The sequence below is a fragment of the Nansenia antarctica genome (genome assembly GCF_963989245.1).
Source record: "Nansenia antarctica genome assembly, chromosome: 2".
In the NCBI taxonomy this organism is placed as follows: domain Eukaryota; kingdom Metazoa; phylum Chordata; class Actinopteri; order Argentiniformes; family Microstomatidae; genus Nansenia; species Nansenia antarctica.
Window position 1 is genome coordinate 18862519 of NC_137675.1, and position 27500 is coordinate 18890018.

General features: G+C 44.7%; 5 protein-coding genes across 5 annotated transcripts in view; 4 read left to right on the forward strand and 1 right to left on the reverse strand.

Annotated features, from left to right (window-relative positions):
* LOC308149899 (GRB2-related adapter protein 2-like) overlaps window positions 1–2096 on the forward strand; it is a gene marked incomplete at both ends in the record, with an annotated part of 3101 nt that extends 1005 nt beyond the window's left edge. The window contains 4 exons of the mRNA XM_080522779.1: window positions 560–685; window positions 1117–1279; window positions 1610–1741; window positions 1908–2096. Coding sequence (XP_080378905.1) covers window positions 560–685; window positions 1117–1279; window positions 1610–1741; window positions 1908–2096 — 610 coding nt within the window. The remainder of the gene's footprint in view (window positions 1–559; window positions 686–1116; window positions 1280–1609; window positions 1742–1907) is intronic.
* Window positions 2097–4112: 2016 nt separating this feature from the next.
* LOC308149900 (protein FAM83F-like) lies at window positions 4113–4886 on the forward strand (the record flags this gene model as incomplete). The annotated part of the gene is made up of 2 exons (XM_080522780.1): window positions 4113–4576; window positions 4820–4886. 2 exons carry the CDS (start codon window positions 4113–4115, stop codon window positions 4884–4886), a joined length of 531 nt encoding a protein of 176 aa, XP_080378906.1.
* A 282-nt stretch (window positions 4887–5168) lies between these two features.
* On the forward strand, window positions 5169–9566 carry LOC308149901 (GRB2-related adaptor protein 2-like; the record flags this gene model as incomplete). Its single annotated transcript, XM_080522781.1, has 5 exons — window positions 5169–5246; window positions 7196–7287; window positions 8046–8165; window positions 8662–8824; window positions 9381–9566. The coding sequence occupies 5 exons, from the start codon at window positions 5169–5171 to the stop codon at window positions 9564–9566; spliced, it is 639 nt and encodes a 212-aa protein (XP_080378907.1).
* Window positions 9567–10376: 810 nt separating this feature from the next.
* On the forward strand, window positions 10377–16481 carry LOC308149902 (protein FAM83F-like; the record flags this gene model as incomplete). Its single annotated transcript, XM_080522782.1, has 4 exons — window positions 10377–10838; window positions 14791–14958; window positions 15440–15561; window positions 15716–16481. The coding sequence occupies 4 exons, from the start codon at window positions 10377–10379 to the stop codon at window positions 16479–16481; spliced, it is 1518 nt and encodes a 505-aa protein (XP_080378908.1).
* Window positions 16482–19542: 3061 nt separating this feature from the next.
* On the reverse strand, window positions 19543–23560 carry cyth4b (cytohesin 4b; the record flags this gene model as incomplete). Its single annotated transcript, XM_080523804.1, has 8 exons — window positions 19543–19637; window positions 19820–19974; window positions 20405–20476; window positions 20772–20848; window positions 21115–21226; window positions 22428–22576; window positions 23014–23126; window positions 23487–23560. The coding sequence occupies 8 exons, from the start codon at window positions 23558–23560 to the stop codon at window positions 19553–19555; spliced, it is 837 nt and encodes a 278-aa protein (XP_080379930.1). The 3' UTR covers window positions 19543–19552.
* Window positions 23561–27500: the final 3940 nt, after the last annotated feature.

Sequence of the window (27500 nt, forward strand, 5' to 3'; positions counted from 1 at the left end):
AATGATCATGATGATTGAATGACATATGAATGATTGCATGAACTATTAGAATATGTTGTATGATGGTTCCCCCCTAGTGCCCATTGGTCTGAACTGTGTCAGGGAAATTGTTTAAATAGCAGAACAAGAGGCTAGCAGGGGGGAAGTCTTGGCAGGCTTGGGTAAGGGAAGAGTTTTTTGACCACACAACTTGCACACAACTCACACAACTCACACACAACTCAATACACACAACTGAAGGAAAGCACACACAATTCACACAAGGAGAGAGTCTGACAAACTCAAGGAGAACGTAAGGAAAGACACTATAGAAAGTGAGACCGCATTGGAATTATATTTTGTTATTTTGTTATTTTTCTATTTTCTATTGGATGCTATTGGAACTGTGAATTTTATGTTTATAATAAATCCATATTTTTGTTGCAATTCTACCTGGACTGGATTACGATTTTGTTGGTTTGAATATTAGGATGTGCGTCAAAACCCCTGCCTTGCCTGGGCAGTGGTTACTTAAATGTTTGAAGCCACTACACTCTCCCTCTCTCTCTTCTCTGCCCAGCTGGTACCAGGAGTCTGCCAGCCGAGGTGATGCCCAGGAGAGTCTGATGACCCAGCCAGTGGGGGCGTTCCTGATCCGAGGGAGCCGGAGCCAGAGCACGCCTGGACAATTCTCCATCTCAGTCAGGTCAACAGTTGTTCAAAGATTTTAATCTGGATCAGAATGATCCTGATTCTTTATTGCTATCCAGGATATCAGATCGAGCTGGCTGATTTCCCCTATACGACTCAAAATCAGCCAGATAGATCTGATACATCCTGGATAGCAAAAACGAATCAACATTTCAGACCATTGTAAGGTTGTAAGGGACTCAGTGGTCAACCTGACCTTTTATCACCAATCCTGTTCTATATAATAAGAGTATAATATAATTATAATTATGATATAATATATATTTTTAAACATGTTATGTGGAGGCTATAACATTCCATGGATCATTCAGCGGTCTAGGAAAATTGTTCACATTTCTGAACTTCTGGTAAGAGTGCTAGCACTTAACAATCAATCTCCTCCTCCGCCTCCTCCTCCTCCTCTTCCTCATCTTCTTCCTCGTCCAGGCATGAGTTGGACGTGCAGCATTTCAAGGTGATGAGGGACAGCAGGGGGCAGTATAACCTCTGGACTGAGAAGTTCCCCTCCCTGAACAGGCTGGTGGACTTCTACAAGCAGAACTCAGTCTCCAAACAGAGTACGGTCTTCCTGCTGGAGAGTGGACAACAGGTAGGCTGCCTACCACAGGGTCTTACTGTATGGGGCAGGGGAGGCTGCTGGAGGTAGACATCGGAAGGACGGAATTATTGTAATGCAATGAAATGGAATGAGGAAAGGTATCAGACACACGTGTCATCCTCATTCCTTTCCATGAACTACAATGAACTTCTCCTCCGATTCCTACCTCCGCCAGCCTCCCCTGGTACGGGGAGATACTTGGGATCACAATCTGTTTATTATCTTTATTGTTTTTTCTCTCTTTCTCATTTCAGTCTTCTTTACAGGTGAGGGGAACAAGCCAAAACAAACCACCAGCCACTGCCTCACACCACCCACCAGATCCCACGCCACAACCTCGAGATCCCACGCCACAACCTCGAGATCCCACACCACAACCTCGAGATCCCACGCCACAACCTCGAGATCCCACACCACAACCTCGAGATCTCACACCACAACCTCGACAGGTATGTAGTTGCTTGTGTGTGTGTGAGTGTGTGTGTGTGTGTGTGTGTGTGTGTGTGTGTGTGTGGGTGTGTGTGTGTGTGTGTACGCGTGTGTGTGTGTGTGTGTGCGCGTGTGCCTGCCTGCATGTGTGTACTCTGGTCTAAAGTATGTGCGCGTACCTGTGTTTCAGCGTCCAGCCATGGCAGCCGATCAGGTGAGAGCTCTGTATAACTTCACCGCTGAGGAGAAGGACGAGCTGAACTTCAGCGTGGGTGACGTCATCGAGGTTGTGGAGAGGTCTGACGCGGCGTCGTGGTGGACAGGCAGACTGCGTGGCCAGATAGGCCTCTTCCCATCTAACTACACCACTCCTGCATAGAGAGAGTTAGCTTTGTGGTTACATATTTATTGGTCATTTATCATGTTCCCTGAAAGAGTTACTCAAACTATCAACAAACTAATTAACAGTCTAGTGTAGACAAAGACCCTTTGAACCCTTGTGAGCCCATGGACTCTTTATAGTGTTTATAAGTATTAAAGAAGAAATAAGCCATATTTATTTATAGTGTATCGACTTAAGTCATGCACATGTCCCACTTCACTCAGCATTGTTTTTGTTTTGTTTTAGGAGTTTAGAGTTCAATAGATTCACAGTACAAGTCTGTCCACTATCTGTTGCTGTATGTATAATTATTTGACAATTAAAGTGTATTTGTGTGTATTAAAGTAATTGTTTTGTGATGTGATGTGACCAAACGACAATGTTGAGCAAACATTATTTGTATAGTATAGTATAGTGGATAGTGTACATAGCCTTTATTTATGTAAACCAGCTCTTTTCCCTTCTTGTTTTTAGTTTTGTTTTTTTTCCCTAGCACCAGGGGAGCCCCCCCTCCCAAATGTCGTTGTTTGGTACCTGTACTATATCAATGACAATAAAGACCATTCATTCATTCATTCATTCATTATACACCGTCCAAAGTCACTGATAAGATACTGAACTTCCCAGGTTCCTTGCTCCGCCCCTGTGGCAGATATGAGAAGCCTTACATCTTACCTGTACGTCATCGTCATACAGGTATGAGGTAGTAGGTAGGTAGACAGGTGACAAGACATTTTCGATTCTGTCTTGTTGGGAATTTGTATTAAAATAACTAGAAGCGATAAATCATGTACTATGTGCTCATTTAAATAATTTTCAGTTGAGAAAAAAAGGTCAGTTGAGAAAAATAGGAAGGTCTCGCAATAAGCCAAAAGAGAGGTTCTGTTTTTGAGCGACAAGAAGAAGAAAAGCTCCTGACTAAAAGAAAGTTTTATGATTCAAACCGGCTGTAAATGACTTATTTTTACCTATGTGCTAACAACCATTTTACACCTGCTGTTATGATATTCTATTTTCCTGTACTGATTTTATACTTTCATAACTAATGATTAATGATAAGTCTATTCTTCTATACTATATTTTAACTTGTTAATCAAATCCCAAGTCATGGGACTCTGTGTAACTTCAACAGTTATGTTTTCACAAACTATTCTGATAAAGGACACACTGACCTAGTCATGAGGGAATGGGTTTGAAGATCAAATAACTAGCCAATTAGTGCTTTAGAACGCACGTAGAATTAACTGTACAAAAATGTCTGTTCATCCTAAAAATATAACTGTGTGCATATGCTTAGGCTACTGATTTCTTAATGTTTACTGATTTCTTTAAAAACATAACAGAATGTGTGTGTGTCTAACGTTGCGCAAGACTAGGCTGCTCAGTGCTCACACGTGGATCACCATGACTAACGGCCGGGGGGGCCAGAAGAAGAAGATAACACACAGTACACTCGCACCCACACAGGAAGGAGTTGAAGGCCACATAACTAACTAAAACACTTGCTACAAATCAAATGGTCACAGCTGCAACAGATTTTATGCTGACAATTAAAAAACTACCAGATAGGGGGAAGAGGGACAGCCCAGCCCGAAATGTTAAAGTACTATGTACCAAGGCGAAACTGGGTTCTTGTCTGGTGAAACTTCTGCAGTTAACCTATTGACGGCTAGCTGATACTGGCCTGCGGAGGTGAAACTAGATGGGACCACTTTTCCATGGAAATGAACTATTATTGCTTGCTGATGTGCTTGAATAAATATTATCTTAATGAACAGTTCAGTAGTGGTGCCTAATATTTGATTGGATCATTTTATCTTAAGAAGTTATATCAAGGACGTCTCGTTGAGATTAAACGAACTCGCTTGTAAGTGACGACTCAATTAAATCAATTCTGGATAAGTTGATCGCCTTACAGTAGACAGGTGACAAGACATTTTCGATTCTGTCTCCTTGTCAGTTCCACAGCGGGACAGTTGGTACTGTCCGTCGTTGTCCAGCGGTGTCGCAGCCATGTCCGAGTCCCAGTTAACGTGCATGGACGACGGCCACATCAACGCGAAGGTCCCGGAGTCCAAGCCGGAGTTCTACTACAGCGAGGAACAACGCGCTGCGATTGAACAACTTCTCAAGAACGGTGACGGTGCCTTCAAATCGCGACTGACAGAGGACGACGTTAAAGACTTTCTGTCCGCCCGTGAAATTAAGTGGATAAGACAAAGTTTTAAGGAATACAAGACGGAAGAGGGCGAGGAGAGTGTGCAAAACGAAAGTTCCAAAGCGGATTCGGGGGTACACTCCACCTATTGGCCGCAGCTTTCGGACACTGAGGTGCCACCCCTGGACCTGGGCTGGCCCAGCGGAGGGTTCTTCAAAGGGGTCACTCGTGTAGCGGTTCACACCCACCCCCCTAAAGACAATGGACCCCACATCAAGGAGGTCGTCCGTAAACTTATCCAAGAAGCTAGTAAGGTAAGGTGTGGGTATAGATAGAATAGCTTTCCCAGTGTGAACGGTCAGACCGGTCAGGCCTGATGAAGTTACAATGTACAAAGCAAAAGACAACTGCAGTTACACTTTACATGGCAAAAAACAATGTACACACATGGATGTGTGTCTATTGCAGAGGTGTTTGTGTGTATCTGTTTTGGGAGATCAGGTGGAAACAAAAAAATTATGTGTGTGTGATGCCTGCTTATGTTTGTGGTGTTTCCTGACAGGTTAACAAGAAAGCTCTCTTTGCGCAAGCGCAGCAGCGATGGCGTTACATCCTGTCAGAAAGGTTAGCTCACAAACGACAGTTAAAGTTTTGCGCTGCCACACACACAGCGCCTCTATCAACATTGTCTAGGGGGGGGAAACAGGAGTTTGTTTGGTAAGAATGTGCCATTTGAAAGTGCTCTTCCTCATACTATAGCGTACTATTATGTTATATGTTGTTTTTTTGGTTAATAAGTATTTGTCTTCTTTTCTCTCTCTCTCTCTCTCTCTCTCTCTCTCTCTCTCTCTCTCTCTCTCTCTCTCTCTCTCTCTCTCTCTCTCTCTCTCTCTCTCTCAGGATCCTGTGCTATGGAGGCCAATGGTAAGTTTGACTTTGCAGCCACAGCAGAAGATGAGCTGAGCTTCAGAAAGGGAGAGCTTCTGAAGGTGAGTACAGCATTGACATTCCGCACACGACCAAGTGTACACTTCAGTAAACATGTCGCTCTTCACACAAAAAGAGAACACTTTTTTTTATGCTGTGTTTTTTATTCCACATTGCAGCACTGACAATACAGTTGTGTTATATACTATTCTATACTGTCTAACCCAGTGGAGGCTGGCAGAGGCAGAAATCAGAGGATGGGCTCATTGTACTGCATGACTGAGGCCCTCATTCCATTCCATGCATTACAATGAGCAGGGCTGCCAAGTCTCACGCAATCACCGTGAGACACACGCATTTCAACCAGTTCTCACGCTCTCACGCCGCATCTCTATTTCTCACGGCGAGAAATAACAATTTGTTTTACCGGACATGAGTTTCGTGGCATCTTTCTGCACGCGCGTTAACTTGAGTCTGCAGTCGAAGCGGCAGGCGAGCGCTGATGGAAGAACCTGTGTTCACGCAAGCTGCAAGAACGTAGCAAGCAGGGTTGCCAGATTGGGCTACTTTTGGTACTGGACGGGTGGATTCGGCAGCTTTTAGACCGGTTGGGCTGGACATTGTCAATTCCGTCTGGCAACCGTGGTAGCAAAATATGTGCATACATTACAACATCGTATCTGGTAGCCTACAGGACTGGGTTGCACCAATTTGGCGTAAGTCATTACTAAATGCATTTGTTTCTCTACTGTAACATAACCAGGTACATTAATAATAATTGTTAAAGGAGCATAGTCTACTACTTGCTACTGAGATGCTAACCCGACGGATTGTCCGGTTGACGCGCCGTGCGTCCTAGTTTGATGTGTTGCTGTTGGTTATATAAGATCCGTAGTCGTTGGTTTGCTGCATAATAAACATTTATTGTGTTACTATGTGCCATCAATGGCTTAATCACTGGTACAAACAATAACAATAACAAACTTAGCGCCCTTGCGGTCAAACCTATTTGCCCTTCCGGGGTCAACACCTGACGACAACAACAACAAATGTGCTACCTGATATACCTGCCTCAGGTATTGTGACAGTGCCACCCCATGCCCACACAGTGAATTACAACACGTATCACAGGACCATATCTGGCTCCTACAATAGTAATAATAAATAGTAATTGCAATTTACAATACAACAATTGGGGGTACCTCAAAAAAAAAATGGCCGCGCTACGCTCGCACAAGATCAACCACCAAGGCCTCATTCTGACCCAGGAAAAACCCTGGTATGTAGCCTACTGTATAACATGATAGCCATCTATGAGCAATGCACTGTATATAACATGATGACCAAGGGTCTTTCTGCTGCTGACCAAGGGGCTGAGTCCTGTTGATGGGGCCCAATTTTCTTTTAGAGTCTGTAGGCTACTGTATTTGTTCATTAAGATTTCATAAATATGATATATTGTCTGAATTTTTGTCTTGTTTTATAAAATGTTAATTATTTTCATTTCTTGTGCTGGTTTATTATGAACAACATGTAAAATTGCAGGAAACTAGCACAAATAATTGGGTGGGAGAGAGGGGCCGCTGCCGCCAAAACATGCACAGTTTTGGGTCGCTCCACCGCCAAAAAATCTCACTCCAAACTTTTGGTGAAACTTGGCAGCCCTGCAATGAGCCTGTCCTCCTCCTCGATTTCTACCTCCACCAGCCTCCCCAGGTCTAACCCCTACTATGGTATCATTCAATTTACTACTTTTTTTTACATTTTAACCATTTAGCAGACATTTTTATCCAAAGTGACTTACAATTAGCGATTAATTTAGGGCTAAGTGTCTAACTCAAGGGCACACTAGTGATGGTGTTTCCATGTGGGATTTTAACTTGTTCTGATCACCAGTCCAGCTCACTATCCACTAGGCCACCACTATCAGTATCATACTAACATAATTGTGTCACACTAGCATCATGTTAACTAACCGCTGTCGTCCTGGGCCCCTATATAATCTGTGTAGATCTTGGGCACCAATGGTAATTGGTTCAAGGCAGAGCTACACGGACAGGAGGGATTTGTACCCAGAGACTACATTGATATACAGCTTCCCAGGTAAACAGCTCCTATGACTTCCAATGTGTGTGTGTGTGTGTGTGTGTGTGTGTGTGTGTGTGTGTGTGTGTGTGTGTGTGTACTGTATGACTCCTAAGGGATAGAATGTGTATGCGTGTCTACAGACAGTACACATCATTCCCTTCCCCTTCCTTCCTCCCTCTCCCTCTCTGTAGGAACCACATGCATATTATTGAATGCTATTGAATAATGATCATGATGATTGAATGAAATATGAATGATTGCATGAACTATTAGAATATGTTGTATGATGGTTCCCCCCTAGTGCCCATTGGTCTGAACTGTGTCAGGGAAATTGTTTAAATAGCAGGAAAAGAGGCTAGCAGGGGGGAAGTCTTGGCAGGCTTGGGTAAGGGAAGAGTTTTTTGACCACACAACTTGCACACAACTCACACAACTCAATACACACAACTGAAGGAAAGCACACACAACTCACACAAGGAGAGAGTCTGACAAACTCAAGGAGAACGTAAGGAAAGACACTATAGAAAGTGAGACTGCATTGGAATTATATTTTGTTATTTCTATTTTCTATTGGATGCTATTGGAACTGTAAATTGTATGTTTATATTTAAAGGAGAATAAATCCATATTTTTGTTGCAATTCTACCTGGACTGGATTACGATTTTGTTGGTTTGAATATTTGTATGTGCGTCAAAACCCCTGCCTTGCCTGGACGGTGGTTACTTAATTGTTTGAAGCCACTACACTCTCCCTCTCTCTCTTCTCTGCCCAGCTGGTACCAGGAGTCTGCCAGCCGAGGTGATGCCCAGGAGAGGCTGATGACCCAGCCAGTGGGGGCGTTCCTGATCCGAGGGAGCCAGCGCACGCCAGGACAATTCTCCATCTCAGTCAGGTCAACAGGGCCCAGTTGTTCAAAGCTTTTAATCTGGATCAGAATGATCCTGATTCTTTATTGCTATCCAGGATATCAGATCGAGCTGGCTGATTTTCCCCTATATGACTCAAAATCAGCCAGATAGATCTGATATATCCTGGATAGCAAAAACGAATCAGGATCATTCTGATCCAGATTAAAAGTTTTGAACAACTGGGCCCAGGAGACATTGTAGTGCTCTGACGAAGGAGCTTCTCTCCACAACGTGTCAACATTTCAGACCGTTGTAAGGGACTCAGTGGTCAACCTGACCTTTTATCACCAATCCAGTTCTATATAATAAGAGTATAATATAATTATAATTATGATATAATATCTTTTTTAAACATGTTATGTGGAGGCTATACATTCCATGGATTATTCAGCGGTCTAGGAAAACTTCTGGTAAGAGTGCTAGCACTTTACAATCAATCTCCTCCTCCTCCTCCTCTTCCTCATCTTCTTCCTCATCCAGGCATGAGGTGGACGTGCAGCATTTCAAGGTGATGAGGGACAGCAGGGGGCAGTATAACCTCTGGGCTGAGAAGTTCCCCTCCCTGAACAGGCTGGTGGACTTCTACAAGAAGAACTTAGTTTCCAAACAGAGTACGGTCTTCCTGCTGGAGAGTGGACAACAGGTAGGCTGCCTACCACAGGGTCTTACTGTATGAGAGAGTGGACAACAGGTAGGCTGCCTACCACAGGGTCTTACTGTATGGGGCAGGGGAGGCTGCTGGAGGTAGACATCGGAAGGACGGAATTATTGTAATGCAATGAAATGGAATGAGGAAAGGTATCAGACACACGTGTCATCCTCATTCCTTTCCATGAACTACAATGAACTTCTCCTCCGATTCCTACCTCCGCCAGCCTCCCCTGGTACGGGGAGATACTTGAGATCACAATCTGTTTATTATCTTTATTGTTTTTCGCTCTTTCTCATTTCAGTCTTCTTTACAGGTGAGGGGACCAAGCCAAAACAAACCACCAGCCACTGCCTCACACCACCCACCAGATCCCACGCCACAACCTCGAGATCCCACGCCACAACCTCGAGATCTCACACCACAACCTCGACAGGTATGTAGTTGCTTGTGTGTGTGTGTGTGTGTGTACACATGTGTGTGTGTGCGCATGTGCCTGCCTGCATGTGTGTACTCTGGTCTAAAGTATGTGCGCGTACCTGTGTTTCAGCGTCCAGCCATGGCAGCCAATCAGGTGAGAGCTCTGTATAACTTCACCGCTGTGGAGAAGAACGAGCTGAACTTCAGCGTGGGTGACATCATCGAGGTTGTGGAGAGGCCTAACGAGTCGTGGTGGACAGGCAGACTGCGTGGCCAGATAGGCCTCTTCCCATCCGACTACACCACTCCTGCATAGAGAGAGTTAGCTTTGTGGTTACATATTTATTGGACCTTTACCATGTTCCCTGAAAGAGTTACTCAAACTATCAACAAACTAATTAACAGTCTAGAGTAGACAAAGACCCTCTGAACCCTTGTGAGCCCATGGACTCTTTATAGTGTTTATAAGTATTAAAGAAGAAATAAGCCATATTTATTTATAGTGTATCGACTTAAGTCATGCACATGTCCCACTTCACTCAGCATTGTTTTTGTTTTGTTTTAGGAGTTTAGAGTTCAATAGATTCACAGTACAAGTCTGTCCACTATCTGTTGCTGTATGTATAATTATTTGACAATTAAAGTGTATTTGTGTGTATTAAAGTAATTGTTTTGTGATGTGATGTGACCAAACGACAATGTTGAGCAAACATTATTTGTATAGTATAGTATAGTGGATAGTGTACATAGCCTTTATTTATGTAAACCAGCTCTTTTCCCTTCTTGTTTTTAGTTTTTTCCCCCCTAGCACCAGGGGAGCCCCCCCTCCCAAATGTCGTTGTTTGGTACCTGTACTATATCAATGACAATAAAGACCAGTCATTCATTCATTCATTCATTATACACCGTCCAAAGTCACTGATAAGATACTGAACTTCCCAGGTTCCTTGCTCCGCCCCTGTGGCAGATATGAGAAGCCTTACATCTTACCTGTACGTCATCGTCATACAGGTATGAGGTAGTTGGTAGGTAGACAGGTGACAAGACATTCTCGATTCTGTCTCCTTGTCAGTTCCACAGCGGGACAGTTGGTACTGTCCGTCGTTGTCCAAGCGGTGTCGCAGCCATGTCCGAGTCCCAGTTAACGTGCATGGACGACGGCCACATCAACGCGAAGGTCCCGGAGTCCAAGCCGGAGTTCTACTACAGCGAGGAACAACGCGCTGCGATCGAACAACTCCTCAAGAACGGTGACGGTGCCTTCAAATCGCGACTGACGGAGGACAACGTGAAAGACTTTCTGTCCGCCCGTGAAATCAAGTGGATCAGACAAAGTTTTAAGGAATACAAGACGGAAGAGGGCGAGGAGGAGAGTGTGCAAGACGAAAGTTCCAAAGCGGATTCGGGGGTACACTCCACCTATTGGCCGCAGCTTTCGGACACCGAGGTGCCCCCCCTGGACCTGGGCTGGCCCAGCGGAGGGTTCTTCAAAGGGGTCACTCGTGTAGCGGTCCACACCCACCCCCCTAAAGACAATGGACCCCACATCAAGGAGGTCGTCCGTAAACTTATCCAAGAAGCTAGTAAGGTAAGGTGTGGGTGTATAGATAGGTGGTCCTCTGTGGCTCAGTTGGTAGAGCAGGGCGCTAGCAACGCTTAGGTCGTGGGTTCGATTCCCGCTGGGACCATATATACTGAAATGTGTGCACTCACTGCAATGTAAGTCGCTTTGGATAAAAGCGTCAGCTAAATGGCATATATTATATATTATTATATTAGATAGAATAGCTTTCCCCGTGTGAACGGTCAGACCGGTCAGGCCTGATGAAGTTACAATGTACAAAGCAAAAGACAACTGCAGTTACACTTTACATGGCAAAATGCAATGTACACACATGGATGTGTGTCTATTGCAGAGGTGTTTGTGTGTATCTGTTTTGGAAGATCAGGTGGAAACCAAAAAAATGATAGTGAAGTGAGTAGGAGGAGGCCTGACGAGAGATTGAGAGAAATGGCTTTAGGCATTGCCTCTGGCATTCTCAATCTCAAATACCACTGCGGTGAGTAGCTCAGCTGATTTCCATAGAAATACCCTGTTATGGTCTCCAGCAACCTGCCTGTACAAAACTGTGGAAGGCAACGCCCATCCTTTCGAAATCGCTTTCTAGCTGTCATCATAAATGTTCCATTATCTGCACGTACAGACTGACCCGCGTGTACACACACACGCACACACACACACACACACACACACACACACACACACACACACACACACACACGCACACGCACACAGGTGATCTGTACTGGGAGCCATAACTCACAAAGTTGAGTATTGTTTAAAGTGGTTGTGACCCATGCCCACACACTCATACAGCAAACTAACGCTAACGGCATATATTATTCGAGTTGCCCATAGCAACATTTGTCAACGGAGCCAGCGGAACCAGTTGGGTTGAGTCATGGGTATGATGACCCGCCCTTGTGGAGATACTCCGTCACGCTATGACGCGTCAGGTGACTTCTCCCTCTGGTCAAATAGGTCTGAGGAGAGCACACACTGGCATACAGGATACAGCCCTGCTGGAACGCTATACCAACACACCTTCCTTTCATTCTTTCATTCTCTCTCTCTTTCTTTCTTCCTTCCTTTCTTTCTTTCTTATATATATATATGACTTTCCTTCCTTAAAATATGCATGGATCAGAGAGGATTGGATTGGTGAAAGCAGCGGAAATGATGCTTTCTCAGATTTGCATATCAGTGATCACAGTGATGCTGTGTAGTGATGTGTGACAGGCACTCTGCACAGGTGGGACATGATTCTATGGCACAGAGCCAGAATGCTTTGAGCCTGGTTGGTTTGGACTGATGGGAAAGTGAGTGAATGGCTTCAGGTAATCACACACACATACACACACACACAGCATTATTCTCCTTATCGCTGCCTAGACCGGCTATGATGCCATGTCAGCTGCAACGTTTGCAGGAAAAGTGCTATACAAATAAAAGTTATTATTATTATTATTATTATTATTATCAAATTATATGTTTGTTGATTAGCATTATTTTATCTTTCTTCCTCACACATGCACATGTGTACACACACACACACACACACACACACACACCATACACACCCACACACTCTGACACACAAATACAGAGATAGCCTAACACATTTGAAAACAACCAGTCTTCCTCCCGCACAATGCACCCTGATCTTTGTACGGGTATTGTGACCTACATCTTTTATTATTATGTATTATTTACAGGTGTGGTTCGTTTCACATGCAGGCGCCAGTTTTCAATAAGCACGCTTGTCAAATTCAGTACAATCATGATCACATCAATTACCATACTAAGGGAATTTATTTTGGTTCACCTCTGATTCGTTATGACATCATTGAGGGTCATTTCCTTAGGCACTTTTCTCTTTTGTTTTTAACTACAGAATACAGAATATAGAACATTGCCGTTGCCACATATGTGAACACTTTTCTCAACAGACAGTTTCTTCCCTATAGCACATTAACATGGTCAGAAAAGCTCCTTAGAGCTTTGTTACGATCGTCATTAACATAAACCTTGTTCCAGTTGTGTTTCTTTAGGTCCACATTGAGGGCAGCGATGACTGAAACTGAAAGATAGCAAAAACAGGAAGGTGGTCACTTATGTCATTTATGAGTAGTCCACCTACTATTTCGCTTTCAATTTTATTTGTGAATATGTTGTCTATCAATGTAGCAGTGTAATAAATCAAATTAGGTTTAAAATGGTGACGTGTGCCCTTTTAAGTGAGTTGCAGCAAAGCCATACAGATGTAGGCTCTACAGCAGGGGAGGCTGGTGGAGGTAGAAATCGGAGGATAAGCTCATCGTAATGCATGGAACACAATGAGGAATCACAATGAGGAATGGTATCAAACTGAAACTGATACCATTCGTCATTCCGTTCCATGCATTACAATGAGCCCGTCCTCCGATTTCCACCTATAACATAAATAATATGCCATTTAGCTGACTCTTTTATCCAAAGCGACTTGCATTGCAGTGAATGCATCCATTTTTTTGTATATATGGTCCCAACTCGAATCGAACCCCCAACCACAAAGGACCTCTGTGAGCCTCCCCTGTTCTACAGTGTCTATCATCTATCTGGATGAGTGTACAGTAGCTACCGTCCTGGGGTGAGTGACAGGCCTCAACTGGGGTGAGTGACAGGCCTGGGGTGAGTGACAGGCCTCAACTGGGGTGAGTGACAGGCCTGGGGTGAGTGACAGGCCTCAACTTGAGTCTGTTACAGCGGAGAACCATCATCACTCCACATAGTTTTTCCATTAAGACATGGTCTGCTCTGTGAATGAAGGCTTTTTTTATACACGACTGATGTGTCAATTTAGAAATAAACGTGTTTGCACAATGCACAATGACGTTACAATGTTCAAGGACAAAACCTTTGAGCGTGCCAGCTGCAGATTCAAGTATGTTTCTTCTTATCTACAGGCTTTCATCTTTGATTCGTGTTTATCGTAAGAGTTTATTATGCCCGTATCAACCGTCTTCATCTCGGCTAGTGTTATCAGGAGAAACTTACTAGAATGTCCATGTAATACTGACACTGAAACGATAGTGAAGAGGTGTGTGTGTGTGTGTGTGTGTGTGTGTGTGTGTGTGTGTGTGTGTGTGTGTGTGTGTGTGTGTGTGCGTGTGTGTGTGTGTGTGTCAAGAAAGACAGAAAGAACTGAACAAAACCAGTTCCTTGGAATAACAATTGAGATTTTAACACCTTTGTTTGCCAGGTGTTTTACATTGTTGTGATTTTTCTCTCCCTTGCCTTGGGTTAGCTCCACCAGATTGGTAGCTTTAGGAGGCATGTTTCAATAAGCCTGCTCTAAGACTGCTTATAAGCCTTCATGGGCCCTGTTTCACAGACGAGGCTTAAGGCTAGTCCAGGATTAAATCACACTTGTGATGGAAAATCTCCACCAAGGATGCTTTTTAGTCCAGGATGGATTAGTCTTAATCTGCGTCCATGAAACCAGCCCTATGTGTCATGTGACATCAGCTTTGACTTGATGCTGGAGACAGATTTTGGGATTGTGGCTGGTGTAATCAGCGGAAGTCTGGTAGTCCATAAGCAAGTATAAATCCACAGCAATGTGTCTACACAGCAAAACAAAATTGATAACTGACAGGTTTACCATGAGTGGCGGGTATTGGTAGATGAATAAAAAAGACAAATTATAATCCTTCTTCTAGCAGGACGTCTGCCAATGGCCCCTGGCCTGAGCGGATTACTTTTTCCTGTTGTGACAGGTAGATAGATGATTCACTTACTTAGTCAAATGTATTTGGAGTAAGGCGTCTGCTAAATGGCAAAAATGTAAATGTAAATGAGTATTATTGGTGAGAGTCTAGGGATGCCTCTCCCAGTATATCTCCTCTATGGCCTTCCAAAACCACCACAGACCACGGACATTGGTTCTTCTATGCACATCTGAATAAGGTTTCATTTGAATGTGATGCGGCTCCCCTAGGTGCTGGCCATAGTGATGGACCTGCTGACGGACATCCAGATTCTGCAGGACCTGCTGGACGCGGCGTCCAAGCGCTCCGTGCCCGTCTACATCGTGATGGACCTCCGCGGCGTGCCTCACTTCCTGGATATGTGCTGCAGGCTGCAGGTTGGGGCGCACCACCTACGGGTAAGGACCAGGACCACACCTTGTTTATACACCACCTATGTGTAAGGACCACACCTTTATACACCACCAACATTTATAGAATCATTCTGTGAGGGACGGGTCATCTGTGAACAAGATTGGACAGAAAAGAATGATTCATATAAGCCTAGATCGGATCTTACAGTAATTCTTATGGTACCTCTCGTTTATACCACAGTGATTGAACTTGGGCATCTACAGGCTTTACATTTACAATGCAAATTTGCTTTACAATGTAACTGGGCTATATACCAACAACAAACAACTACATTAATAATAATAATGATTTAAAATGGCCTCCTCATCATCTCTATTCTTCATCTGTTGCTGAGGCTGTAGTTTTCTGTCTTTCCCTATGGGGGGGGGGGGGGGTGTAAAGGTTTGCCTGTATCTACTGCACAGTGTTGTGTGTGTGACCCATGCTCATGTAGAGTCATGCGTGTGTGTGTGTTTGGTCTTCCAGAACATCAGAGCTCGTTCAATACAGGGGACAGGATTTGCACTGTCCTTCGGTAGGCTGCCCGGCTCTGTCTGCAATAAATACATGCTGGTGGATGGAGACAAAGTCATGTTCGGATCCTACAGGTGAGAGCATAGGTGTGTGTGCGTGCGTGCGTGCGTGTGTGTGTGTGTGTGTGCGTGCGTGCATGCTTGCGTGCGTGCGTGCGTTTTTGCGTGCGTGCGTGTCTGTCTGTGTGTGTGTGTGTGTGTATGACAACATCCATTCTGTCTCTCACAGCTTCTCCTGGGGCACCTCTCGTATGGACCGCAACATGATCACGGTCATGACCGGCCAGGTGGTCGACTTCTACGACCGCGACTTCCGAGAGCTCTACGCCATCTCTGACAAAGTGGACCTCTACAAGGAGTTCCACCTCAACCCCCCCCCTTCCAAAATGGCCACCCCCGCCAAGGTGAAAGCCGACGGGAAACGTCCGCCTTTACCCGTCCTCACCTCCCGCTTCCAGGTCAGCGCGGGCGACTTGCGGGGGGGTGACCTTCAGGTGCCTGCGCATAAATACCACAACCCCAAATATTCTCTGGTGTTTGGGAACATGCCTGGCCCCACCGGGTCCCTACAGGAATTACCAGGCAGGAGAGGACCCCTTCCTGACGTCCCCATGCTGAGTAGCAGCGAGCGGTTGAACATGCTGTCCCCTCTGTCTACCGAAGCGGTGAAAGGAGGCTCGAAAAAGGCCAACGGAATAGCGGAGAAGAAACCCCGGCCTTCTTTGAAGGTCAAACTCTTCTCAAAGGGGAAGTCAGCCAATCAGAAAGCGGTCGCTGAGGAGGATAGCCCGGCAGCGAGTCCGATCGCCTCCCCCGTGTCGCTGGAGTGTCGCGATGACATGGAAGAGCTGGAAGACCGCTTTGAAGTGATGGTGAAAATCCCGCCCAAAGCCAAGAACAAGAAGTTCTCGAACGTTTTCAAGAGTGTTTCTCTCCAGAATGTCAACGCACAAGACACTGAGAGTAAGTGGTATACGTGTTTTTACTGTTCGTAATGATGTAGAATAATTTTCAGTTAGATTCTTTCTCCTTTTCTCCTGCTCTCTCAGTCTATCTGGAATCATAATATTGGCCTTGGTGCTCATGTCTTCTCTCTCTCTCTCCCTCTCTCTCTCTCTCTCTCTCTCTCTCTCTCTGCAGGTGTGAAAGGCCCTAAACGACAATCAAAGAAAACCTGTATCCAGTCCTGAGGAATCAATCCCTACTTTTCTATGCGCTCAGGAGACTTTTTGGGCTTCCATGGACATTATTTATACCTTTTGGGATTCTGTGCAATACTATAATGTATCCATTGAATACATGCTCCAGATATCATACCGTGTGTGGAGATTCCCAGTGGACACCCTATCAGTGCTTTCATAAACTCTGTCACTTCCACTATTACCAAATGTGACATTTATTGTTATGCTAAGAATAGTGCCATTGTGGTCCTTTGCACTGAACGTATTGTCGTTTATCACGTGTTGAAATACACAAACCAGACCGCACGGCCATGACAAAAGAGGGAGACATACACAACCAAGTAAACTATCAAAGTGTTTATTAACCCAAAAAATAATACCATAAAGAAAGATATAGAGTGTGTGTAATCAGTAAAGTCAGTAGTGGAGGTGAGAGCATGAGTGGAAGAGTGTAATAACCAACGGTCAAACGTCAACCAAAAATAAAGGTGTCTCAGCGCCGAGAGCACACTGCAACTGGGCTTCGAGGAAGACTTGAAGGACCCAGTCACTCAAAGCCCAGGTGCTGCCAATGAGCCAGGCCACCTCTACCACGCCCATCTCCAGTACCTGCCCAGGATACACACACAGCTAACAAGCAGACAGGGTGGAGAGGGTCGTCACAATATGTACAGTTTCACTTAGTACAGTACGACACTAAAGTCTGTCAATGATACATTTTTATATGGGTCATGCAGTAGGTCCATGTTGTGGTTTGACACTCTTGTCGTCCGTGATGACAAGTTATGATGTGTCAGTCTGCCCCCTTGTGGTGGTAGGGTGAATGTGCCGGCCATCACTACACTCCATCTACCCCCCTCTCTGACCCCTAAATGTGTGTGGGTGGGGCAGTCGTGTAGCTTCTGATGTGTGAGAGAACTTAAGCACTTCTTCTAGCTACCACTATCTCTTGTCTCTTGTCTCTCTCTCCCTCTCTCTCTCTCTCCCTCTCTCTCTCTCTCTCTCTCTCTCTCTCTCTCTCTCTCTCTCTCTCACACACACGCACACACACTCTGTATGCAACAGCTCTAACCTCAGGAAGGAACCACAGGCGTGAGGGGGCCCATGTGGTGCAACACCGAAACAGGAAGTCAGAAGCACACAGGAAGCTAAGAGACGAGAGGGGAAGGTGCACTAAAATAAAGACCACTTTAAACCACTTGTTTGCTCAACACTGACTAAAAACATGTTAAGGCCCACAGCACTGTCTTCATGACGTATTCCGTCATGTCATGGTCCGTCAACACAAGATAATAATTTTAATAATTTTGCCATTTAGCAGACGCTTTTATCCAAAGCGACTTACAATTACGAATTACAGGGACATTCCCCCTGGAGTAACTGAGGGCTAAGTGCCTTACCCAAGGGCACACTAGTAGTGGTGTGGCTTCAGGCGGGATTTGAACTCATCGACAAGTTATTTTGAATACAAACTCGTTCAGGTGTCGGGTTTTTGATCACTCTGTGTCGCAAAAGAGAGATGACCTACAGTATGTGTTGTTCTTACAATCACCAGCAGGTGTCTGATCTCTATTATGACACGTTGAGCCCAGGGCTGAACCACACCAAGGGAGTGGCTGTCAGACATTCTCTCTTCCTTTGAGACTGTTTCTATTGTAGCTGTATCAGCCTCTTCCCTCAGTTAAACAGAGACTACTTGGTGACATTTGCTGCCATATATCTGTTCAGACTTAGTGTATGGAATGAGGTAGTATATCTATGGTGTTATACTTCCCTATCAATGGTGCACTGTATTTCTTCGAACTCACAGCAAACATGTTGTGTGTGAGTCAAAAGAGTTTACAGGTTTCTTAAAAGGGAAACCTATGGTGTTGTCATATTGATATATTTTTGTAAATCTGGTGCCGATACTGTACTCAATGCCATTGCTGTACATAAAACATCTTAAAACAGAAATGGGGTGCGGCCTTCCTAGTACACACCCCGTTTCACACACACACACACACACACACACACCAGTAAGGGGGAAGTGAGCGATAAAGGACGGTGTGTTTATCTCTGTGTGATTTCAACTGGAACCACAGGTGTACACTTGGGTCTTTGACAGTAAACATGATATTATCTCACACTGCACATCCCCAAAGGCATTTATTAAATAACCCTTTAATAACAACCCACGGATATGTACAGACATAGGTAGAGGAAGACAAAATACAGACACATGATTCCTATGATATACACATTATACAACTATACGTACAACAAGTGTACAATCTACACAGTATTAACATCCCCCAGTAAGCCTCCATCTCAAAGCACAAGCCAAGTCAAGATACCAGTGCTAACTTCCTGTTTATCTCACTTAAGACATTTATAAACACACAGTACCGGTATATATATATATATATATATATATATATATATATATATATATCAAATATCATATCATAGTTAGAGTAACCAAAAGCATTGAGGTTCCTCACACTGAAGGAAATAGTCGCAAACTTCACTCAGCCATAGTACGGTAAGTAGATGAAATTAGCCAATGCTTGAGGTTGAATTTACAGTATGCACATATAATCTCAGCCACACTTCTGTCATGCTGTCAACAACGAAAGTTACTTCGTCAGGCTGTCACCAATAAAGACACATAAGATAAGAAGTCTTTTGACACAGTTTAGTCCTGAAAACAGAAGTCACTCCTGAAAACGAGAAGTTCTCTCTTTTATCCAAACAGCCTGAACTGCAGTCCTCTCGTGGTTTCAGTGTTCAGGTTTCTGACGTTCAGCACAGTTCTGTTGAACATAGTCCTGTTGTGATGTATAGGCTGGGGCTCACCCCTCCTCTGCAGTACTGGTGATGATCCACGGGGGGCGCTGCTTCTCTCAGTCCTCCTGGGGGGCCTGGTTGATGACTTTCCTCTTGCGGAGGGAGACCAGGTCGTAGAAGGGGTCCTTGGTGATACTCGCTCTGTAGAATGGGATGATGAACAGTGGTTTGTTAGTGGTGTGTGTGTGTGTGTGTGTGTGTGTGTGCGCGTGCGTGCATGCGTGTGTGCATGCATGCATAAGCGTGCGCGCACGCATGTGTATGTGTATGTGTGTGTGTGTGTGTGTGCATAAGCGTGCGTGCGTGTGTGTGTGTGTTCTAACCTGATGGACTCTATCCAGGTGTCTCGTTCCTCTGCGGTAGCAGCACTGATCATGTAGGACTGGTGTTTGCCCTCCACCACCCGGCCATCCGTCTCTGTCTTACAGGCCTTGATCTTCTGGCCCCCGCCTTTGGGGTGGTACAGCTCCAGACAGTACTGACCAACCAGGAGGATCAACCCATCAATCAACCAATAAAACATTTCAAAGCAGAGCTTTTCACACAAAAAAATATATAAATCACAAAATGATTAACGGTGACTTGAATCAACAGTAACCCCCCCCACACACACACACAAACACACACACACACACACACACAAAGGTATAAAACTCCCAGTGAAATCTTGATTAGTCAATAATTAAGGGAACAAGGAAATATTGATTAGTTAATAGTCAAGGGAACAAGGACATATTGATTAGTTAATAATCAAGGCAACAAGGACATATTGATTAGTTAATAATCCAGGGAAAAGGGGAAATATTGATTTAGTCAATCAGTTGGTAACTGTGCCCACAAAATACGCAAACAACATCATTTCCCCTAACCGACTGTGGTAGAGTAAATAGAAAGGGTTGTTGTCTTACGGGTTTGCGTGGGTACGACACCTCTCTCACACACAGGTTCTCTAGAGGGATGATGCCCCGCGGCTCCTTGTCCTACAGAGGAGGAGAAGGAGTCAGACCAGGGGGACACGGGGAGAAATACACAGCCTGGGTGGAGCGGAGGGAGGAAGTGAAGAGAGGGATGGAAGGTGAATAAAAAGAGGAGGACTAGGATATAATGAAGGAGAGATTAAGGATATAATGAAAGAGGGAAGGAAGTCTAGAACGAAGGATAGAAGGAAGGAAAGGAGGGGGGAAGGAAATAAGGAAGGAAGGGTAGCATGACGGACAGAAGGAAGGAGAGAATGAAGAATAGAATGGTGGAGGTAAAAGGCATCATGTGACTCACGGTGGTGAACTCAAAGTAGTAGAGACAGTTATCTGTTAGGATGAACCAGCGTCTCTTCCATGTCTTCACTCTGCCTCCTACACAACCAAACACACTCGTTACACATCCACACACACTCTTATCACACATCCACACATGCTTCTCATTTCTACACTACATTCTATGATTTTTGTGTGTTTCACATTGCATACATGTCATATATACACATCATATTTATGTCATGTTGTATACAGTCCAGTATACATCCAGTTGTTCAAATTTGGGACAGTAAAAGCTTTGCTGAACTGAACTGAACAAAGTAGTGTTTGATATGGTTGTGATATTCGGGGGGGTGGCTAGTTACCCAGTTTGAGGAGCCACCCCTCCCTGTCAGGGTTGAAGAAGGTGTGAGTGAGGTCGTTGCCGTCGTCCTCGGGGATCTTGAACGGCTCGTCTCTGATGCTGTCGTACAGTTTCTGTGGTGACGAGAGGACCGGTGTTAACACAGTGACCAGCCTGACCCTGAACCAGCTGACCAGCCTGACCCTGAACCAGCTGACCAGCCTGACCCTGAACCAGCTGACCAGCCTGACCCTGAACCAGCTGACCAGCCTGACCCTGAACCAGCTGACCAGCCTGACCCTGAACCAGCTGACCAGCCTGACCCTGAACCAGCTGACCAGCCTGACCCTGAACCAGCTGACCAGCCTGACCCTGAACCAGCTGACCAGCCTCACTCTGAACCAGCTGACCAGCCTGACCCTGAACCAGCTGACCAGCCTGACCCTGAACCAGCTGACCAGCCTCACCCTGAACCAGCTGACCAGCCTCACCCTGAACCAGCTGACCAGCCTCACCCTGAACCAGCTGACCAGCCTGACCCTGAACCAGCTGACCAGCCTGACCCTGAACCAGCTGACCAGCCTGACCCTGAACCAGCTGACCAGCCTCACTCTGAACCAGCTGACCAGCCTCACCCTGAACCAGCTGACCAGCCTCACCCTGAACCAGCTGACCAGCCTGACCCTGAACCAGCTGACCAGCCTCACCCTGAACCAGCTGACCAGCCTCACCCTGAACCAGCTGACCAGCCTCACCCTGAACCAGTTGACCAGCCTGACCCTGAACCAGCTGACCAGCCTCACCCTGAACCAGCTGACCAGCCTGACCCTGAACCAGCTGACCAGCCTGACCCTGAACCAGCTGACCAGCCTGTGACCCTGAACCAGCTCACCAGCCTGACCCTGAACCAGCTGACCAGCCTCACTCTGAACCAGCTGACCAGCCTGACCCTGAACCATAATAAAGGCTCAAATGGTCCACTTATTTTTGTAAAGCCTCTTAAGGTTTTATAAAAGCTCTATGTGTATTTATGCTTATTATTATTATTATTATTAGGGTTAACCCTAACCCTAACAATAATAATACGGTTATTATTATTATTATTATTAAAAACAATAATAATAATAACAGTATTATTATTATTGTTGTCATTATTATAATCATTAATTAGAAAAAAAATCGTATTTATTATTCATATTACTATTATTATTGTTATTATTAGTAGTAGTAGTAGTAGTAATAGTAGTAGAAGTATTATATGTGACACGTTCTAGTGTTTTGGTCCACATGTCGGCAACTAATCAAAATGTTTTATTTTGAAACACGGCTGCTCACCATGAGCAGCTCATTGGGTAAGTCTCCTCCGTTGTTGATGCCTCTGTTCATGGAGTAGAAGCGCTCTACAGTGGTCTTCTCCTTCACGTTGGGGTTGTGGAGACTGGTGTTCAGCATGATGATGGCGAAGGACAGGATGTAGCAAGTGTCTGAAGAGATAGACAGAAACACACACACACACACACAGGAAGTTGATACATGTACATGTTTCTAGTCTGAGGTGAAAGCCCACCTGTGGACTGGAAGCCACACACACACACACACTGGAAACCACACACACTTAAGTGAATTACTGTATGTGAATAACACACTTATCACACGTGGATAGTGAGTTGGACTGGTGATCAGAAGGTCATGAGCTCAAATCCCACCTGGGAACACCACCACTAGTGTTCCCTTGAGTAAGGCACTTAGCCCTAAGTTACTCCAGGGAGACTGTCCCTGTAATCTCTAATTGGAAGTCCCTTTGGATAAAAGCATCTGCTAAATGGTCAGAATGTAAACGTAACATGCACAGCCACACACACACACACTCACACAGGAAGTTGATACATGTACAGGTTTCTAGTCTGAGGTGAAAGCCCACCTGTGGACTGGAAGACGCCTGTGTTGCAGTCACAGTAGCGTGTGGCGAAAGACTCCATCATGCGGTCAATCTTCTGAGCCTCGCCGGGTAAACGGAAACTCCACAGAAACTGCCTGAGACAGACAGACAGACAGGCAGACAGACATAGGTTAGTCAAAAGCAGAGCCACAGAGGGACTTTCCTAATGTTGCATGGTTCTGACTAGCATGTATACGTATATTAATACATCTCTCACTTATGGGGCAGAAAAAAAGAATAATCTTCTTTTGGCTCTATACTGGATTTGAAATCGAACAATTCCTTTGAGGTTGATATATACTGTATATACAGGGAAGAATAATGATGGTACCACACAATATCCTTGGCTGAGAATTCCTACTTTGGAATTGGACGGCACTCCTGTATGAAATATGCCATATAATGAATAAAGTTTGATATACTGATCCATGTGTTATTGAGTATACTCCACCTACCTCAAGGCCTGTACGAGGTTGAGGTCTGAGAACTGGTGAAGCTCTACGAAGGCTTTCAGTGTCTGGAGGTGCATGTCCTCTCTGCAGAGAGAACACAGCGTGAGGGGAGAGGTACCACAGCTGCTCCTGCTGTATGCTCTATGTTTATGTGAGTTATGAGACACAAAACATGCTAGGAATATTAAGTTATTAGGTCAGTTTTAAAATGTTTATATATTGCCCCTCCCCTACACCTTTCTACATTTCTGTTCTCCTTATCATCATCATCATCATCATCATCATCATCATCATCATCGTCGTCGTCGTCATCATCATCATCATCATCATCATCATCCGTACCTCTCTCCCAGGAATTCTCCAATAGCAGTTTTGTTGAGGCCTTCCTCTTTGTAGAGGAACTCTGCTATTGGCTGTGGACTCCACTCCAGAAGTTTATGGTCCACCAGATAGGTGACACCCTAGAGAGGGAACAGAATGATTCAGCCAGATAGATGAATATAAATGAATATGATATATAGATGAATATGATATAGATTAATGTGATATAGATGAATATGGCCTAAAATAAATAAAAACGAAATAGAATGAATAGTAGAATTATGTTGCACAACAATGTTGACCTAGTCACACAGCGTATAAAATAGGATTTTAATCTTGAATAATTATTACTGTATAATAATCATGCTGCAATAATGCCAGTCTGAATTCATCTCTGCTAATAGATTAAAGAATGTCACTACAGGAATAGAAAAACTGAACTTCATGTGAACTTGAACATACTTTCTTCAGTGAGGTGACCTCTGCCCTCATACTCATTTTGACTGACTAGTCCTGAGTCTTTGGTGAGGAGAAAGATAAATAGCCACTCATTCTGAGTCAATGTGACTACAGAATTGGCAAGAAAAACATATTATGTTTTTATGTAACAAAACCTAATTTAGTGGGAGCTACCAGGGACACATGTATCTTAGTCTCACACTCAACAGTTGGAGTCAATGTCACTGTGAAGAGTTTCAACCAAAAGCATCAGAGACGCTTAGTTAACCTTCAAAGTTGCTTGACGCTTTTGTTTTGTCCGGTTTCAAAATGATCTCATGAGTTCCATCTGTGCAAGCCGACTTCCTACTGCGAGTGGACACTGGAATTAGCACACTGCTTTTTCAAATCACAATTCCTTAAAACCGGTCTCTCTTCCTCTTTCTCAGCACACTGCAACTGTGAGTAAAAAAAGTTACATTTCCTGTGAGTCTACAACCTGCACCTTTTACGGTGTATTAATGAGGACGGTCAACCAATTCCACCTGAGGTTGAAAAACCTGGACAAATGAAACCAAAAAAATGCAAACTGAAAAGGCATTTTTTTGCCCACAGATTTGCAGAGGCTCAAGCTTAGTTTTGGACCCATCTCACAACACCACAATGTCTGAGACAGAGATATGGTGTCACTGTGCACTTAACATTGAAGCATCTCCTCTCTTCAGAAAGGAAGTTCATACACCCAAGTATCCGCTCCCCTTGCACGAGAAGTTGATAGACACATATGAACACACACACACATACACACATGCACACACACACACACACACACACACACATGCATATGCACAGACCAATTCAGGTTGATACTGTATGGGTGGACCGCAACGTGGGCCATATGCGGACCCCCCCCTCCCCCAGGCATAATGGTGAAAAATGTGTGTATGTTTTCCAGACACAGTCTGCCTATGGAAAACGGTGGGTGATAGGTCAGGTATGATGTCATCATGTTTACAGTAAGTAGAGACTATAGAAATGGTGTGTAGGAGCTAATGGACTGAGCTGTCCCCACCCCTGTCACCGCTCCCCGCTAAACATCTCATCCTTTCCTCAAAGAGGACAGGATGTGGCTTTGTCTGTCACACACTCTCTCCCTCTCTCTCTCTCTCTCTGTCTTTCTCTCTCTCTTTCTCTGTCTCTCTCTCTCTCTGTCTCTCTCTCTCTCTCTCTCTCTGTCTCTCTCTCTCTCTGTCTCTGTCTCTTTCTCTCTCTGTCTCTCTCTCTGTTTCTGTCTCTCTGTCTCTCTCCTCTCTGTGTCTCTCTCTCTCTCCCTCTCTCTCTGAGCTCACCTTTTTAGGGTCCATGTTGAATTTCTTCTTCCCGCTGGAGAACTGCTTCCCCCGTTCCTGGACTTTTCTGTGTGGAAACAAAGATGGAGGTTGTGAAAATGTCTTTCAGTGCAAAAGGAAAGGCAATGAACAGCAGATGCATGTTGAGAAACATATTGACAAAGAACGGATAACGGACCACCCCCTCCCTCCCCTGGACATTGCTGTGTTAATTGTTCCCTGTGCCTGTTCGTTAACTCTGTGTTCTATGTGCTCCTGTTATCTGTTGCTTGTTGTTTCTGTGTTTCTGTGTACCCATATTGTCAGCGTCTTTGAGCCCCGGAAAAGCACTACATATAAATATAATGAATTATTATTGTTATTTATTATAATAAGGCATGATTAGGGCATGAATAAGGGATTCATATTGAATGGAAAATAGTTAATAAAGTATGAATAAGAGATGAATAGGGGTTTCCAGTTGCCAGTCCACTCACGTCTCCTCTGCAGACTCAAAGTCCTGGAGTCCTGCCATGATGTTGTCTATATCCATCTTCAGCTTCTGAAAAGGGAAGTCAGATAGGATAATGATGAATAGTGATTCATAGCCAACAATACATTTGTTCCTACCCTAGTGCCTAATGTGTGTGCGTGCGTGTGCGTGTGTGTGTGTGTGTGTGTGTGTGTGTGTGTGTGTGTGTATGTGTGTGTGTGTGTGTGTGTGTGTGTGTATGTGTGTGTGTGTGTGTGTGTGTGTGTGTGTGCGCGTATGTACCTGGATGTCATCCAGAAGGTCTTTCTTATGCATCTTGATGGTCTCAATCTCCAACCTCTCATCTGCAGTGAAATCTGAAGACACTGGAGAGATAAAAACAAAGATAAGATAAGATAAGATAAGATAAATTGGTGTACTAACACACACAGACACCTGGAAGAGGAGAGGACCAAGAGAGAGGAGGAAGAGGAGAAGGGAGGGGCGCAGTAGAAGGGGTGGCAGAGGAGGAGGAGGAAGGAGGAAGAGGCCCACAGAAGGGTGTTTTTGTGGTGACACTTTCTTCATTCCATTCCATGCGTTACAATGAACCCTCCTCCGATGCCCTCCTCCACCAGCCTAACCCTAACCCTAAACATACTCCTGCTTCATGTACTGAATCTATTTGGTGATGTATCAACTCTGGTGGTAGTGGTGGAGTGGCGCATTTCAAAGCCTTCAAACCCACTGTCTGTTTGATAGCTACTCCCACCTAACACATTGGCCCCAGTTTGGCGTAGGCAGGCTATGTGGTGTGCAAATACCTGCCATGGGTGACTGTCATATCTATTTATAGCAGACCTCCGATTTCTAACATTGTGTTTGTCAGACAATTCAAAACCATGATGTCGACGACAATACTTGCTTTTCCTAACTCTTTGGGTACAAGCCGTAAACAGAGGCTTTCCTTCACCGTCATCCCTAGATGCCCATAATATTTTCATCCAAAAGGATGAGAGTAGAAGTAGGCTAAGCTAACTGTTAGCACAAAAGGGCTTGGTCTTGTTTGAAGTACGAACGTAAGGAAAAGAGCCACAAGTCGCGTTTTTGGTAGGGGTGCTAAACAGACAACTGTAGGGGTGCTAGACCGACAACCACTAACTCCCCCACGCCCTTCCTTCAGTTGGTGCAGTGGCACATGAACAGCTCCCAGAGACAAGGCTGCATTACTATGGTGGATATTATTATTTATCTCCAGAGTAAAAGCTGCTTCACTGTAACAGAGTCGTTTTGATCACCATGCCATAATAAATACACACATACAAACACACACACACACACACACACACACACACACACACACACATTTGAACCACAATAGAGGCAATTATGAAAATGGGCGACCAAATCTTTAGTCAACTGGCCTCAGAAGGTCTCTTCCACATGATGAGCACCATG